The sequence below is a fragment of the Vitis vinifera genome, chromosome 15 (genome assembly GCF_030704535.1).
Source record: "Vitis vinifera cultivar Pinot Noir 40024 chromosome 15, ASM3070453v1".
NCBI classification, from domain to species: domain Eukaryota; kingdom Viridiplantae; phylum Streptophyta; class Magnoliopsida; order Vitales; family Vitaceae; genus Vitis; species Vitis vinifera.
The window spans coordinates 23,110,691-23,129,186 of record NC_081819.1 but is presented as its reverse complement, the minus strand read 5'-3'; the positions used below and the strand labels follow the sequence as shown (position 1 = coordinate 23,129,186).

General features: G+C 35.6%; 2 protein-coding genes across 2 annotated transcripts; one reads left to right on the top strand and one right to left on the bottom strand.

Annotated features, from left to right (window-relative positions):
* Window positions 1-660: 660 nt before the first annotated feature.
* LOC104881911 (UPF0481 protein At3g47200) lies at window positions 661-2,256 on the bottom strand. The gene has a single exon (XM_059743063.1). The coding sequence runs from the start codon at window positions 2,254-2,256 to the stop codon at window positions 661-663; it is 1,596 nt and encodes a 531-aa protein (XP_059599046.1).
* Window positions 2,257-13,668: 11,412 nt separating this feature from the next.
* On the top strand, window positions 13,669-14,490 carry LOC104881946 (uncharacterized). The gene has a single exon (XM_010663687.1). The coding sequence runs from the start codon at window positions 13,669-13,671 to the stop codon at window positions 14,488-14,490; it is 822 nt and encodes a 273-aa protein (XP_010661989.1).
* Window positions 14,491-18,496: the final 4,006 nt, after the last annotated feature.

The following is an 18,496-nucleotide window of genomic DNA, read 5'->3' as shown; positions in this document are numbered from 1 at the left end:
ATTTTGTCCATATTCCTAAATATAATAAGAGATCAACTAAAATAAACCACTTCTCAACAAATTTCTTTTTCTTTTGCAGAATTTTTTTTGGAATATTATGTGCCTTAAATAATATATTGTTAGAGATATCGAGCTTATTCTGAGATTAGTTTAGAAAAATTCGACAATGAGATTGATTATATTTCTAGAGCATTATAATTTTTGGCTTAGTAACTATAGTTTAAAAATGATTTAATTAAAAATGGTATGAGATAAAAAATTGCCAGACCTAACATATATATAATACATTAACAGGAATATAAACATAGAAAAAAAAATATTCCACCTATATCTATCTTTATTTACGTACTTAAATCAAACATAATATTGCTGATGATGCATATATATAAGCATAGCACATGCTTGCGAAAGCACAAAATCACCAAACTAAGGTCACACTACATATTCATTCGTTACTTAATTTAAGCACGGAAAGCAATGTAGAAAATAGGCTGAAACCAAAAACACAAAATAGGTAAGGTCAAAAGCGCATGAAGCCAATGAGTCTTTGCTTAATTTACATGGACTAGGTAAAATGCAGATAGCAAGAAGAACAAGGAAATTTGGAGTGGATATTACCTTAATTGAGACGGTGATAGTTGAAAAGAGGGCAGGCATGCATCAATGAGGGAAGACTGAGAAGTAAGTCTGGACGAAAGTAAGGAATAGGGCCAAAGCTGCACCAACCCAAGCTATGATAGTCCAGGGGCTACCGAAATAGGTGTCCAGGCATTGTGTCATCCACATTGTCAGTTTGCTGTTATAGTGACTCTGAAGGTGCTTCCGAATTTTCACTCTCACGTCTTTGTAAGCATGAAAGTTGGATTCCAAGTTGGCGGACACGGTGTTGAAGAATTGAGCTACTTCGTCGTGGGTTCCTAGATTGTTTTGGAGTATCCCGATGGACTGCAGCTCCTTAACGTCATCAGCATGATCAATGAGGGAATCAAGGAAGCGAAGGTAAGAGATGAAGTCATGGTCGACGTCTGAGCTCATTTCATAGGCTATCAAGTTCAAGAACATAGCCTTGGTTGAGTTATCAATGGTGATGGGAGGAATTCTCAGGCATGCGGTGATCCCATTTGAACGGAAAGAAATGTCCCTCAAGTGACGTGTAGGACTGCGCTTGATGCGGATTCCAGCGTCCATCAGCTCCTTCACATTTCTAAATGATGCCATAACCTCCTTCACATCTCTAACTGATGCTCTACCCAGCCTCCGGCCAATTTCAGTTTCCGATGACGAAGGACCTTCCAAATTTTCATTTTCTGGGTGCGTTGGGCTGCCGGAACGTTCATCGCCTAGGAAATTTCTTCGGAAGAGATCGAGGAGATGATGACAAGGCTTTGACTCGTTATTAGGACTTTGCGGCTTCGATTTGGGGTCAATAATTTGGTTGATTGGGAGGAATAGGCGGGGGCAATAATTCTTCATTTTTTGCAGGAATGACTCCTTCTTCTTCATACCGATAAATTCCTGAAATATTGACTCGTCGCTGATGCCGAAGAATTCCTGGAACATGGCCGTCCAAAAATCATTGGCTGATCCTGGGTCCACCATCTTCATCAGCTCAAGGAGTAATTGATAGGGAAGTTGGTTTTCCAGCAGCAACGCATCCTGGTGCAGAAGGCTTATATCCTGATATCTGATATTGAAATCTTCATGGCCATAACCTAAGCAAACGCATAAAATGTAACAGAGTAGAGCACACCCGTCCACCAGCATCATGATGGTTAATTCGTCATCCTTATATTTCTTTGTCGACTCCGCATCATAACAGCCCCTCAGCTCACTAATGCTATCGCTAATTGTGTTGTAAATTTCATCCACTGTTGGCTCACATTCTTGGATGTAGGCTTCTGCCAATTTAAGCTTGAGCGTTTCTCCATCCTTGAGGTGGGGCTTGCCATGGTGGTAAGGACCCAAAGAAATGAGTTTTGGCGCATAGTAGTAGTCTTCAGCACCCTTGACATCTGGTCGCAACCTCTTTGGAACCATGGGACATTGTGGCTTTACACTTGATGATAAGGGACGTTGTGGCTTTACACTTGATGATAATGGAGATTCAGATTCCTCTTCATTTTCTAGTCGACGAAATTTGGATTTTAAGTCAGCCAAGGCTTTCATATGATCACTGCCATCCGCAGGTTTTCCAAACTGATCAGCGACTACTTTCCGGTGCTCCTCCATTTGAAGGACCACCTCGTTCCCGGCCATTGTTATTTGTTAGGACTTAGGAGGAGAATGAGATAGGCAGAGGGAGTACTACTAGATATCTCTCTACTCTATACACCCCTAGCCTAAACTGGTATATATAGGACATAATTTGGATATTATTTTTTGCTCAATTTGTTTGTTAAGAGCTAATTAGTTCTACGTCACACCACACCACATCTTCCTAGAAATAATAATGGGAGATGATGAAACAAATTTGATTTTTTTTTGTCAAATTAATTAACTTTAACTTGTATGATCCTTTTCTTTTCCCCTTGGTGTAACGCTTTGGGTGTCCAGAAAATAGTTAATTGAATTTTTTATCGAGAATTTTTTTTTTCTTTTAATAAAAAATAATAGTAATGAGACTATTCTTTTTATGGATTTATTTGATGAAAAAAAATCACATACGTTGTTGCGAGTATTTGAAAGTTTGATTTTGTTTTCAATTTATTATTAATAAATGGAATTGAAAACTTGTGGCTACCAATTAGAAAGTGGTAGAGACATGTTGAACATGATGACGTAGGATTTAATTTAAGTATTCCGTCAGGATAAGTGGTGGAATAGTATATGGACAGCTTGTAACAATTAATGACTAAGTGGTTTTTTTTTTTTTTTTTAAACATGCAAAGAGATACACGTTTGATTGAAATTGACCCTGATTTCCCGCCACTCCACAGCCTCCAGCATTGCTAGGGATTCCCAAGAAAGATTCAATCTAGTTCCATGCTTTTATTTTAAAAATAAATTAAAACTAAAAAATTATGCTAATTATTATAAAAATTTTGTGGGATTGAACTGGTTCAGAATACTTGTAACTAGGGAATAAACATGTGTACGTGATCAAAACTTGATTAATTTATTGCTTATTTTGAAAAATAAATTATACTTATTTTCATAATTCAGTTTAAATAAGATATTATTAACTATTATCATTTTCTAAAAAAAATATTTATTTTTAATAAAAAAAATATAATTTATAACTTTACTAAAATATTAATATTCATATTTTATATTTTTTATTAAAATTTTACCTTATCCTCCTTAAAAGCATAAGGTTTGTTAATTAGAGAATATTTTTCAAAATAGTTATAAAAAGATGGTTTTTGAGATTAATTATCAAAAATAATTTTACGATGGTATAATAAAAGCTTCTTTGGTAATTTTAAATATTGTCAATTTATTTTCTATGTTTTCAAAATATTCTTTTATGTACCCTTTTATATATTTTAATCATTTTTCATATTTCTAAAATTACATTTAAAAATAGCTCTAAATAAAAAATAAAATTAACCAAAAATAATTAAAAGATATCATCAGTAACCTATTTTAGAAATAATTACAGGCAAATGTGTTTTCATATTTTTTTTTTTATGTTTAAAAAACAAAAAATTATTGTTGAGAATAGTTTCCACGCATAGTCTAATTTTCTCTTTTTGTTTTATAAGTGAGATATTCTTATCATTTATTAAAAGAAAAGAAAGAAAAAAGTTCATCCACATCAGACCTGTGAAATATGAATCACCAGCTCATTGCATGCAAGCTCCATAATTCCAATCGAGTAAGCAACAGGCTGCTGTCAGCTAGTCCTTGTTGATATAACGATATCCAAAGGGAAAGTCATTTAAAAAGGAGCACTCAAGTCTTCTTCTCTTTCTTTTTTTTTTTTCTTCAGAAAGATTAATCTATTCATACACCTACTAATATACAGCAAGTGAAGCACATAAAATAGGCTAATGCGTGTCTCCTTGGTTTTGGGAAGGGTTCATGCCTAACACGAGCTTATTTATTTACTTAAATACATCTTTCATTATACATATCATAGATTTGATGCTTTTTTTCTTGGATTATTTGATCACCAATTCATTTCTGGGACATCTTCATTTGCCTCTTCTCCCTGAACCATCCATAAAAGATTCCTCCTCACATATTTTTTATATTAATTTTCCCAAAATTCTACCACAAATAAACTATATTGTAATCAATGAATCAAGATCATATCATGATTAAATTAATACCGGACTTATGATTGGCACCAAGGTTGAAAAAAATGACAACAAAGAGGCTCAGTGCTGTCTGATTTGGATTTATTTAATTATAATCTCAGTTTTTGTTGGTGCAATATCCAAGATTAATAATAATAGAGAATTAATGCAATTTTATATTTGTAATGAGAATTTGACTTACACTATTTATTGTTTCATGTGAACAACGAGACAATACATATAAGTTGTAGGTAAAAGATGCTCCAGTTGTTCACATGGAGGAGATGTTCACACTTCACTTAACAATTAACATTATTAAAGTCTTATTTACCCTTTAAAAAAAGACTTAATGTTTATTATAAAGGAAAAGTCAAACTTGTTCTTCAAAAAAAATAAATACAAGTATAAAAGGATGAAATTTTATTCCATCACAAGGGTTTCCAACAAACACATAATTTAAGTTCACACCTAAGCTGGATCATTAATTAGAAATCCCATCTAAATAATCTCATTCGTATATGTAATTTGTATTATTTAATCTAATGAAGAAAATAATTATTATGCATTGTATGATCAATTACTCCGCCTTAACATCGTAGGGGTAAGTAAAAATTTTAATTTTGGAATAGCTATGTGGGTAACATTAAATTAAACCATACATGTAGGAGTCGATATCACGTATATGTTAAAATGACATTAATCATTTTATTTGAAAATTAAATTGATTATTTAATTTAAACTATCCTTTTTATATATAATTTGATATTATATTTATTTATACTCATCTTAAAGATATGTCGTATTCATCTTAATATTTAATCATACGAGAATTTACAATGGGATTGAGTTAATTTCATTTTCTTGAGGTTTTGACTAGTTTTATCTGGTATTTATAAGTTTGAAATTTTATCAAATACTTTATTTATTTTAAATGAGAAAGAAGGTGAGTGAAAATAAAAAATAAAAAGAAATAAAATATATATTTGATGAAATTTTAATTTATAAGAATAAAATGTATTAACAAAAATCTAAGGGAAGGTGAATGAAATTAAGTCTAATGGATATTAAATGTTGAACAATATTTTTGTTTAAGACAATTTCCCATAACATTACGTGATACATGATAAGAAAAAACTAGATTATCCTTAGCCGAGATACAAGGCAAAGAAACGTCCAAACCTGTGAAGGCAATTCGGATATTATTGAAATGTCTCATCAATAAACAAAATTGAAACATGTGGTTACAAATTAACTAGAAGTGGGAGGGCAATGCTCAAGAGCCAAGATGGGGATTTTGAGGGGAAAAAAAAAACCATTTTTTAATATTTATTAAAATATGGTGCTTCAAAAATATTTCCAATTGGATTTTTGCTTTGCTATTATAAATTTTAAAATATTTTTAAAACTATCATATTTTAATAAATGTTTTTTAAAATTATCGATTTTTTTTTCTCAAATCCCAAAGAGAGAGGAAACATAAGATTTAATTTAACTACTCAAACATGACGAGTTTGCTAAAGAGATTAAATAGAAAACATAAATGGATGGATTTCTAATAATTTTAATTGGATAAGAGAAATGATAAAAGAAATATGAATTCAATAATTAAAAAGATGTTGGGTAAAACTTATTACTATTACTTAACAATTTAAGTTAATATTGACTTAAAACTTATTTTTAAATTTAAATATTAAGATTATTGAATAAAATTAACTTAAAATTTATTTTAAATAATTAAATTAATCGTATTTATTCTCATTAATTTTAAATAATATTTGTTCATTAATTTAAACTTATATTTACTTTTATTCATCTTAAGTTATAAATGTATTTGTTAAATATCTATGTTTAAAGTATTTTAAATGTATAACATAATTATATAATATGTTGTATAAAAAAATAATTTATGGATGTAAAGTCATAGTTATAAAATATGTTTTTATTAAATATGGACAAATGAAAGAAAATATGTTTAAGATTAAGAATAAGTTATCTATTTAACTTTATATTTAAAAATTATTTTTTGAAGCTGATGAAGAAGGTGAGTTCAGGAGCGGTGGGTTTTTTTTGGATGCCAGTGTTCCAGGAATTCTTCGGCATTAACGACGAGTCAATATTACAGGAATTTATAGGTACGAGGGAGTCCTTGCTGCAAAAAATGAAGAATTATTACCCCAGCCTGTTCTTCCCATACAACAAAATTATTGGCCCCAAATTGAAGTCGCAAAGTCCTAAGAACGAGTCAAAGCCTTGTCATCGTCTACTCGATCTCTTCCGAAGAATTATCCTAGGTGATGAACATTCTAGCAGCCCAACGCATCGTTAAAATGAAAAATTTGGAAGGTCCTTCGTTATTGGATAGTTGGATTGGTTGTATGCTAGATATGCATCAATTAGAGATGTCAGAGAGGTTATGACATCATTTAGAAATGAGAAGGAATTGATGGACGTTGGAATCCGCATCAAGCGCAGTCTTACATGTCACATGAGGGACATTTCTTTAAGTTTAAATGAGACCACCGCATGCCTGAGAATTCCTCCCATCACCATTGATAACTCAACCAAATCTATGTTCCAATTTAGGACATTGCAGCTTTACACTTGATGATAACGAAGATTCAGATTCCACTTCAAGTTCTAGTCGATGAAATCTGGATTTTAAATCAATCAAGGCTCTCATATGATCACTACCAACCGGGAATGATTCCCACTGCTCCTCCATTTGAAGGATGACCATGTTCCCTGCCATTGTTATTTGTTACGAGGAGAATGAGATAGTCAGAAAGAATACCGCTAGATATCTCTACACTGTTTCAAGGGAGTTTTTAGTCAAAATAAGCCATGTATAAAAAATATATTAGATGTAACAAATGAAACTTGTGTTAATAATAAAACTTTTCCCATTTCTCTTTCTGTAACTGAATAATGTTTTGTAAAATCAAGATACAAAATATAATAACACGTATATTGAAGACAAGAATGAGAAAATTAAATTTAATATTTGAAAAGTGAACTCACCTCCCTCATTTCTACTCCGTCTGATACAAAATCTCTGTGCTGTCACTGCACGCTTCTTCTCTCTCTCTCCCCCCTCCTCTCCCCTCTCTATAAACTCTCCTTTTAAGAATTCCTTCTCTCCTAGAGGATGGGGTTTCCAGGGTGAAGATGGCAACGGCTTTACAGGGTGGTGGGGGTTCTGTTGGCGAGGAACAATAAGATGAGGCGTGGGGTGCGAGGTCTCAACAACGTCACGAGGGTGGTGACTTTGCAACACAAAGTGCTTTTCTAGCAACGGGGACGGCAAGAGGGGGCTTTTCCAGCGCAAGGTGGGGGTCCAACTGACGAGAGACGACAACAATGGAAAAAAAACAAAAAAATATTCACTCGTACGATTCGAAGGGAACCCTTTGATTTATTCGATGATCCAACCACCAATTTAACTAGCCTAATTCTGCTTCAAACACTTTCCTTCTTAAATGACCGAACTAGACAAAATGGCGACCGAAGGACGTTTGAACCAAACAAAACGGCGACCGAAGGACGTTTGAACCATTCAAATTGACCGACATTCCAACCAACCAATCCAATTCAATTTTTAAAACCGTACTGACAACGAGTCTTCATTTTTTAATTGAAACCACAATTGTTAATAGAGACTCCATTTTTTTAACTAAACCCTCACTTCACAATTGTGACTACATTTTTTTTAAGCTAAAAAATCTAATATTATTTCAACAAATATAAATTGATATACAGAAAATATTATAAATAAATATTTTATTCATTAATAACTTAATAATGTTAAAATAATAACTTGTAGGACTATGCTTCATGTAGATTCCAACGACCACAACTGGTCGTTTTCATCTTCAAATGATAAGACCATAAACTCTAGGACCAAATCTCCGAATGATCCTATACCATCAATTTTATACTTTGGTATAGATCAAGCAGATGCTTATACCTATACACATCACAATCATTTGGTCCCTACTATCCACCATTGGTTGGCATCCACCTTCCATCAAGCTTTCGATTATGTTTCCCATTAATAATTTGCATGATCACGACAAACCAAAAATTCTTCAATTTTTGCAAGAATGAAAACACCACTATCACTCTATCGCTAACTTCAAAGGAAATTTGGTTCTCCAGCAGCATTGCCTTCCCATGCAAAAGGCTCATTTCTTACTATCTGATTCCCCAAAATTCACTCCAATTACGACAATTAAAGCAAACATTGACAATGCACAACATTCAAGCACACCAATCCACTAGAAACATCATATTGAATTCTTAAACAAAATATTTCTCCACCAGCGTAATATCATAAAAAGCCATAAGATTATTAGCTTAAAGAGATTCAGGTTGTACGATAGATTGACTATCAACACTCGTGATTCTACAAGCTAGTTCACTGGCAGATCAACCAGCAACACTATGCGCTATTCCACCCATAAGAGTACGATCTCATCTGCAAGTTGCGCATACACCTCTACAAACCGTGCTACCAATTGAAGCTTGATCCTTTCTCCATGCACAAGACTGGGATTGTCACATAGTAAGGACTAAAAGACATCAATTTTAGTTTATAGGGAAGACACAAGGCTTAGAACCATTGGCATCCGAAACCAATAATGACTTTATAATCTTGGGACATGTTAGCTTTTCATTTGCGGATGGAGTGTTCAAATTTTGATTGGAATGTGACAGTGCTTTTTCTATTAGAATTGTCTTTGGTTTTACATTATAGTCCGTCCAAGAGACTAATTCCATATCTTGATTACCGTTTCAATATAGCTAACATAAAAACACATTTACTTATTTATTTTTATAAATTAAACAAGGCATGATATAATTTTGAACATTTTTTGTTTGAGACATCATTATTTGGTTGCCTTCCTAACCTTACTATCATAGAACCAACATATCCAAAATGGCAACCGTGAGCCCCATTATATTCACATTAAGTAAAATAAATCAGTTACTTACAGTTATAGTAAAATAAATTGTGCAACACTAACATTTTTTACAGCATTTACTTCCCTTTAGCCCAAAATATTTATGATAATAAAGTTTATGAGAATATTAATTTAAAGTTGTCCAAAAGATTATGCCAATGTAAAAACTACCAGACATCACAAAACTTAAGTCCACTATAAAACCATTAGTGTACAAATTCTCATGATAGCTCTTATCCCTAAATCTTACTTGAGAGTTACAAATCTCTCTCACACACCTAGGAATGAAATAGAAAACTTCTAAAAGTTTGGGCAAAACCTTTTTTTTTTTGTCAAAGTTTGCAGTAAAGAGAATGGGAGAAGAACTTATGGTATTCAAAATAAAACATTGCTAAAAAGTTTACCAAGGGTATGAAAACAAAGGACTTACGTAAAAAACACAAAAAGAATAAAACGAATAACAAGAAAACTTATTGGTTATGAGCTAAGGCATGACAAGCTCTATCCTTGAAAAAAATCCAACCATCTCAAAGACAAACCCAATGTATTAAGGTATTAATATTATACCTCCAAGATTTAATGCTAGTGAATCTCACTGGGCGTGCACTTTTTAGAAAGGTCATGGATAGCTTAAGCTTTGAAAATTTCCTCTACATAGATGTATGAAAAGTGCTATGAAAAACTCTTCAAAAAATTGGTGTTTGGAAAGTGAGGAGTGTCTTAGTTTTATATGTCACTAACATAGAACAAGACTTTACTTGTAAGTGAAATAAAAACAATAGCTAGAAATCTTATTAATGACAGACTAATGAGCAACAAGCATTGCCAATCTCATGTTTTATGGCTAAGGGAATAAACATTCTTTGGTTGGTGCATCACCTAGGACCCCTAGAATTAGTATGCAAGATTAGCTTACAAGAATGCCAATCAACCAAGAATAAGGTGGAATCTCGAGATCTAGTGATCAAGGAATCACTCATCAAACAACGAGCCACCACCAAGTTTAATTATTACGTAGGATCTATAGATGTAGAGGCTAGCGAACCGCTTCGTCTTCCACAATGATTAAGAAAAAACCGAGCTTGGAATCCAAAAGAAAAAGGATATGAAATTTTATCAATTCATGATTGAGACCATTAACCCAAAAAGAACAACTATTATAGTGTTCTAACAAGGGCACATCAAACAAGAACTTAATGAGCAAAATTTATTAGCGACAAAAACAAAAAAAAAAAAAAACAACAAAACTATTTTTCATAGCGAATAAAAATGTCACCTTAATCCATTCTTTTGTTGAGGGTCTTGAAATCATTCCAACCTTTTATTTACATAGAGAAGAAAGGCAAATGCTCTTACTCGAATGCATGACATTCCGAATAAGACTCTACTTGTAAATAGAACAAGAGTCTAGTTGTAAATGTTACAAGACATCTACTAGTACAATCTCATTGGAACTCTAGGGTTCTTCCCAAAGAGTTGACAAAAAGTAAAAGAGTAACAAATAAAAATTAGCGAATAACGCACCCGTACACAGGAAGGAAGGAGGAGAGAAAGTGAACATTAAAAACCCACTCAAATGGGATTCGACCCCATGAGCATGCGAGCTTTTCCCACTCAAAGGCCCATTAGGCTAAGGCGAGTGGGCATAAACCCACTAAAAGTGTTCCACTTTTTCCTATGTGGGACAAGCAAAAAACGCTTTCCACATTTATACTCTTCCCAGACAATATACAATGAGAGACGAGAAATGGTAGGTGTTGTTTTGCAATAGGATCAAAGTCATTTGATATCTTAATAGAGACGTTTGGAGGGAAACTAAAAGAGAATTTTGGAGAGATGCAGAGGTGTGTCCAGGTGGATCAGGTGTGGGAAAAGGAACTTGTGTTGTTTGTTGGAAGATGTGGAAGCTTGTTATAGGTCTGAGGATGAAAATTTGTGCAACAAAACATGGGTGGAAGACGAGACAGAGTTTACACTGGAACTAAGCTCTTATGAGGCAGATGGGTTCATTATTTGCTTGATTTGTTGTGTGGAGACTAAAAGGTTCACCTTGAGCTTCCCTCAAGGAAGAAGTATTGTAATGACTGGGTATTTTATGCCACGTTAGCATTTTTAGTTTGAAAAGTCTTATTTTGAATGATGGTTGAAAAGTCAAAAAGAAAAGTGCCTGAAGAACACGTGTTAGTTTTGGATTGGTGAAATTCGGTTTATTGTGTTGGTCAATTAGGTGAGTTGAAAATTTTATGTCATGTCAGCCTTAGGGTGGAAATTTCTTAGGATTTTAGTAATTGGGAATTTTCGGAAAAGAAAAAAAAAACGAAAACAAAAATGAAAAGTTAATTAATTAAAATTAATTAGAAAAAAAAAAGTTAATTAAATTAAATTCCTTATTAATAAAAAATTGAGAAAAATATTAAATTGTGTGTTTTATAAAAATAAAGAGAAAATAAAAAAAAAATGAAAAGGGAGTAATTTGGGTTTGGATGAAATAGGGTTTTAAAAGAAAAATGGGAGTTAGTTATTGGGCTTATTTTGAACTTGGGTTGGGCTTGAGTGGGCTGTTTAAGAGGAAACGAAATGGGCTTGAGTGGGCTGTTTGGTAAGTGGATTAAAATGAAAAGAAATGGGCTTAAGTGGAAAAGAAGGGAACAGTAGCAGATCTGGGAGAAAAGGGGCGGCGGCACTATAGAAAATCTCACCTCGCCGGAGCTTTGACGGGTCGTTTGGGTGGTCAAACGACCTCCGTTTCAACTCAGATTTGGAGGGGGTGTTCTACTCGACGAGAGGAACAATCCTACGATGGCCAATCATATTTTTAGCGGCTGAATTCTTAGATCTATGGTAGGGGACCCTAACCCTAAAACTTAAATTTTTATGTTTTTCCCTTGAAAAAAAATTGTAAATATTGTCATTATGAGTTAATTAGGAATTATGGGGATTGTATGAATTTTTCTAGAATATTTGGAATTTGTTTGGAATTTTTGTAATTGCGGGAAATTGATTTTGATTGATAATTAATTGTTTTGAATTGTAAAAAAATTATTGGAAGGGTTGAAAAATTCCAAAATTAGGGCTAAATTTCAAAAATAGTGATTGGTGAATTTTTAGGCATTAGTTAGAAAATTTTTGGAATTTTTATGATAGAAAGTTAGTTAATTTCAAATATTAGAAATTATTATAATGGTTAAAAAATTCCGTAAGTATGGTAAAATTTCAAGATTTTTGATATGCAAATTTTTGAATATTTATTTGGGATATTATCAGAAATTTTAATGTGTGAAATTATTTTATTGGATTATTGGGGAATGTTGAAATTGTTGAATTATTGAGGAACCTTGGAATTGTGGCATTCATTTGCATCATGGTTATGTGGAAAATAAATAAAATTATGAAGATTGTGAAAAGTGTATGAAATGGAAAAAAAAAAAATAGTGATGAGAAGTGAAAGTCGTGTGGGGCGAATTAAGAAGGGAGAGAGATCCCTAGGGTGAAAGACCCAAAAGTTACCCCGGGAAGACTCCGAATGGGGAGTGTATTTGGGTGCGGACGCGTATCCTTCGGTGAAAGCCTGAGAACAATAGTGCATTGTATGACTGTGTGTCACACGTTCATGTGCATTCCTGTAATTGTTGAATATTGTGAAATTGTATATAAAATTATATATTAAACTATGTGGTTTGATTGATATTTTTGAATTGTTCCTGTGGTGTTGAAGTGTTCTTTTCGTATTCTTTGAAACTTAGTAATCCCCTTAACCCCTTGGGTGTTAGGCACCCTATTGAGCAATGTGAAAATGCTCACCCCTTCCTTGTTACACATTTTTAGATGCAGATATCTCTCTTGAGGATCCACAGGTGGGGCAGGGAGGACTTCAGGATGCTCCTAGAGCGGCCTAGTGGAGCGTGACATTTTCTGTTATTGTGTTTTTTGTTTGGATTTTGGGATTTGTTTTAGTAATTATGACTCATGGATTTGTTATGAAGCTTTATTTTGATTAAGTGTTAATTGTGAAATTTTATTTTGGACTATAATGAATATTTATTTAATTTTGTTGTTTTGAGTAGTTTTGGGATATTGTGGTTTATGAGAATTCTAGTGGGATGTATATATAAAAAAAAAAAAAATCCAAAGTGTTTTGGTTGACTGCCAACATGGAATAGGAGGAACCCTTAGTGTCAAACCTTTGACCTGGGGTCACGGGTCAAATTTTGGGTAGCCCGGAATTAGGGTCGTGACAGCGTGGTATCAGAGCCAAGGTTGCAATAATACCTTGGGTGTTTATGTGTGTTGTAATGTTATGATTTTTGTATGTGTTAATTAACTAGTTGATGATTAATTGAATTATGTATTATGAGTGTATGAAAGTGAAAGTTTTGATAATTGTTGAAGTTGCTAAGTGTGTATATGTGAAATTTATTTTTGCTCACCTTAGTAATGTGATTGAATTAGGGTTTGTTAAACTTGAAATGGCGGGAAGGACCAGAGGAGGAAGATCAGAGAGGAATGAGGAGTTGGAGACGGTAAGAGAAGAACTCCGAGAAGTAAGAAGAGAGTTGAGAGAAACTGTTGAATTGATGAGAGGCCAGGGTTCCAGGAGATCAGGAGGTACCCAGGGCCATGAGGATTCAGGCCACTCACATAGGAGGAACCGCACTGAGAGGCCAGTAATGAGCCAAATGGAAGCAATAAAGAGGTTCATGGTGATGCAACCTCCATCTTTTAATGGAGAGCCCAATGCTGAAGCAACTGAGCATTGGTTGAGGAGGATGAGAAGAATTCTGGTGGGACTGGACATACCTGAGGAAAGAAGGGTAGGTCTAGCAACATATATGCTTGTTGATAAAGCTGATTTCTGGTGGGAATCAATGAAAAGGGTGTATGACACTGAGGTTATGACCTGGGAGGAATTTGAGAGAATCTTCCTAGGCAAGTATTTTGGGGAGGTGGCTAAGCATGCCAAGAGGATGGAGTTTGAGCACCTCATCCAGGGAACCATGTCGGTGCTGGAGTACGAGTCACGCTTTTCGGAGTTGTCTAGATTTGCTTTGGGGATGATCGGGGAGGAAGGAGAAAAGGCTAGAAGGTTCCAGCAGGGGTTGAGGCCTGCTATTAGGAATAGATTAGTCCCATTGGCAATAAGGGACTATTCTGAGTTGGTTAAGAGGGCTTTGTTGGTGGAGCAGGACATTGACGAAACTAACCAAATTCGAGAGCAAAAGGGGGACAGAAAAGGGAAACAAAGAATGAGGGAAAGTTCCCAAGGGCCACAGCAGAGGCAGAGGACTTAGCAGTTTGAGAGGCGTCCCTCGTTCTATGCAGGAGGGGGGCAGATTGCTCAGAGGGCAGCTGCTAATAGAGTATGTTATGGTTGTGGAGCAGGAGACCATTTATGGAGGGCTTGCCCAGTGCAAGGTGCACAGCAGGCTCGACCTCAGTCTCAGGGAAGTTCTCAATAACAGTCAGTAGTGCCTTTCCAGCCCCCTCAGTTTCAGTTGCCTTACTATCAGATGCCACAATTACCCCCAGCAGCACAGGGAACTAGGACAGCTACCACGAGTCAGACCCGCTCTTCTCAGGGGTCGAATGCTAGAGGTAGGGGAAGGCAGACAGCTGGGAGAGTTTTTGCCTTGACCCCAACAGAGTCAGAGGAGGACGCTCTCTTGGTGGAAGGTATGATTTTGGTATATAGTACTTGGGTGCATGTTTTGTTTGATACTGGTGCAACTCATTCTTTCATTTCTATATCTTGTGCTAATGCATCAGGGTTGAAATCAGAAAGGGTAGAGAATTTGTTACTTATTGAATCCCCTATGGGTACGAACTCTAAAGTTGATAGAATATGCAAGGGGTGCGTTATTACCTTGGTGGATATAGCACTTAATGTGGATTTGAGGATTTTAGATATGACTGGGTATGATGTTATCTTGGGAATGGATTGGTTGGCAGTGTATAGAGCAATTATTGATTGTCATCGCCGCAGGATAATATTTTGTCTGCCAGAGGGATTTGAGGTTTGCTTTGTTGGAGGAAAGTGTGTTAGTTTGCTTTTTTCGCAATCCAATCCGTGCTATCAGTATGTGTTGAGGAAGGGATCAATAAATTTCCTAGCTTACCTTCGTGGTAAGGAGAAAGCCTAGAAGGACATTGCAGAAATTCCAGTGGTGAGAAAGTTTCAAGATGTATTCCCAGATGAGTTTCCAGGTTTACCACCTCATAGAGAATTTGATTTCTTTATTGAAGTATTCCCAGGAACTGATCCTATTTCAGTATCCCCTTATAGGATGGCCCCTCTTGAGTTGAAGGAATTGAAAACTCAGTTGGATGAATTGTTGGGTAAAGGTTTTATTCGTCCGAGTACGTCGCCATGGGGAGCCCCAGTGTTGTTTGTGAAGAAGAAGGATGGCACACTAAGGTTATGTATTGACTATAGGAAGTTGAATAGAGTTACTGTGAAGAACAAGTATCCTCTTCCAAGGATAGATGACTTGTTTGATCAGTTGAAGGGTGCAAAGTATTTTAGTAAGATTGACTTGAGAACTGGGTATCATCAATTGAGGGTTAGGGAAGAAGATGTTTCTAAAACCGCTTTTAGAACGAGATATGGGCATTATGAGTTCTTAGTCATGCCTTTTGGGTTAACTAATGCCCCCGCTGCTTTCATGGATTTAATGAACAGAGTATTTCATGCTTACTTAGATCAGTTTGTGATTGTGTTTGTGGATGACATTTTGATTTACTCTAGGAGTTTGGAGGAGCATAAACAGCATTTGGTGACCACTCTTAAAACTTTAAGAAGACATCAGTTGTATGGGAAGTTGGAAAAAAGTGAGTTTTGGCTTACTGAAGTGAATTTCTTAGGCCATGTGGTTTCTGAGGCAGGAATAGCAGTAGACCATTCCAAGGTGGAAGCTGTTTAGGAGTGGCAAAGGCCTACCAATGTATTTGAGGTTAGAAGTTTCTTGGGGTTGGCTGGATATTATAGGAGGTTTGTGGAAGACTTCTCTAGAATTGCAGTACCAATGACTCGGTTGACTAGAAATGGGGTGAAGTTTGATTGGAATGAGGAGTATGAGAATGCTTTCCAGGAGTTGAAGCGGAAATTGACCACTGCTCTAGTGTTAACTGCTCCTATTAGTGGAGAGTTGTTTACAATTTATTGTGATGCTTCCACAGTGGGGCTAGGGTGTGTGCTAATGCAGCAAGGCAAGGTGGTAGCTTATGCCTCAAGACAGTTAAAGCAGCATGAGCGGAATTATCCAACACATGATTTGGAGCTTGCAGTAGTGGTGTTTGCCCTTAAGACTTGGAGACACTATTTGTATGGAGAGAAGTTTGAGGTGTACTCTGATCACAAGAGTTTGAAATATATTTTCACTCAAAAGGATCTGAACTCTAGGCAAAGGAGATGGATGGAGACATTGGAAGATTATGATTTTGCTCTTCATTATCATCCAAGAAAGGTGAATGTTGTAGCAGATGCCTTGAGTAGGAAGAGTGTTGGCCAGTTGTCTAGCTTGGAGTTGAGAGAGTTTGAGATGCATGCAGTTATTGAGGATTTTGAATTATGTCTTGGTTTGGAAGGGCATGGTCCATGCTTGTACAGTATATCAGCTAGACCAATGGTTATCCAGAGAATAGTGGAGGCCCAAGTTCATGATGAGTTTTTAGAAAAGGTTAAAGCCCAGTTGGTAGCAGGTGAAATAGATGAAAATTGGTCTATGTATGAAGATGGGAGTGTGAGGTTCAAAGGGAGATTGTGTGTGCCAAAAGATGTGGAGTTGAGAAATGAACTTCTAGCAAATGCTCATAGGGCGAAGTATACCATCCATCCTGGGAATACCAAGATGTATCAAGACTTAAAGAGACAGTTTTGGTGGAGTGGGATGAAGAGAGATATTGCTCAGGTTGTAGCTAATTGTCAGATTTGTCAGCAAGTGAAGGCTGAACACCAGAGGCCTGCAGGATTGTTGCAACCTTTACCTATACCTGAGTGGAAGTGGGATAATATCACTATGGACTTTGTGATAGGGTTGCCAAGAACTAAAAGCAAGAAAAATGGAGTTTGGGTGATTGTGGACCGTCTTACTAAGTCAGCTCATTTTCTAGCCATGAAAACTACTGATTCCATGAACTCTTTGGCTAAGTTGTATATACAGGAGATTGTGAGATTGCATGGGATACCTGTATCTATAGTGTCTGACAGGGACCCTAAGTTTACTTCTCAATTTTGGCAGAGTTTACAAAGGGCTTTGGGCACTCAACTGAATTTTAGCACCGCTTTTCACCCTCAGACAGATGGTCAATCAGAAATAGTGATCCAGATCTTAGAAAACATGTTAAGGGCTTGTGTTTTGGATTTTGGAGGAAATTAGGCAGATTACTTACCTTTAGTAGAGTTTGCTTATAACAACAGTTACCAATCTAGTATTGGCATGGCACCTTATGAAGCACTTTATGGGAGACCTTGTAGGTCGCCCTTGTGTTGGATAGAGATGGGTGAAAGTCGTTTGTTGGGACCTGAGATTGTCTAAGAGACTACAGAGAAGATACAACTCATCAAGGAAAAACTTAAGACTGCCCAAGATAGACAGAAAAGTTATGCAGACAAAAGGAGAAGACCCTTGGAGTTTGAGGAAGGGGATTGGGTGTTTGTAAAAGTGTCCCCTCGAAGAGGCATATTTCGATTTGGGAAGAAGGGGAAGTTAGCCCCTAGGTTTGTGGGACCATTTCAGATTGATAAGAGAGTTGGCACAGTGGCATACAAGTTAATTTTGCCTCAACAGTTGTCCCTTGTGCATGATGTTTTCCATGTGTCAATGCTAAGGAAGTGTACTCCAGATCCAACTTGGGTAGTGGATTTGCAAGATGTTCAGATTAGTGAAAATACTTCTTATGTGGAGGAACCTTTACGAATTCTGGAAGTTGGAGAGCATAGGTTTAGGAACAAGGTGATTCCTGCAGTCAAAGTGTGGTGGCAACACCATGGGATAGAAGAAGCCACTTGGGAACCTGAGGAAGAAATGAGACGACACTATTCGCAACTCTTCTATGAATTTTAAGGTAAGCTAGTTTAAATTTCGGGACGAAATTTCTTTTAGGGGGGTAGGATGTAATGACCGGGTATTTTATGTCACGTTAGCATTTTTAGTTTGAAAAGTCTTATTTTAAATGATGGTTGAAAAGTCAAAAAGAAAAGTGCCTGAAGAACAGGTGTTAGTTTTGGATTGGTGAAATTCAGTTTATTGTGTTGGTCAATTAGGTGAGTTGAAAATTTTATGCCATGTCAGCCTTAGG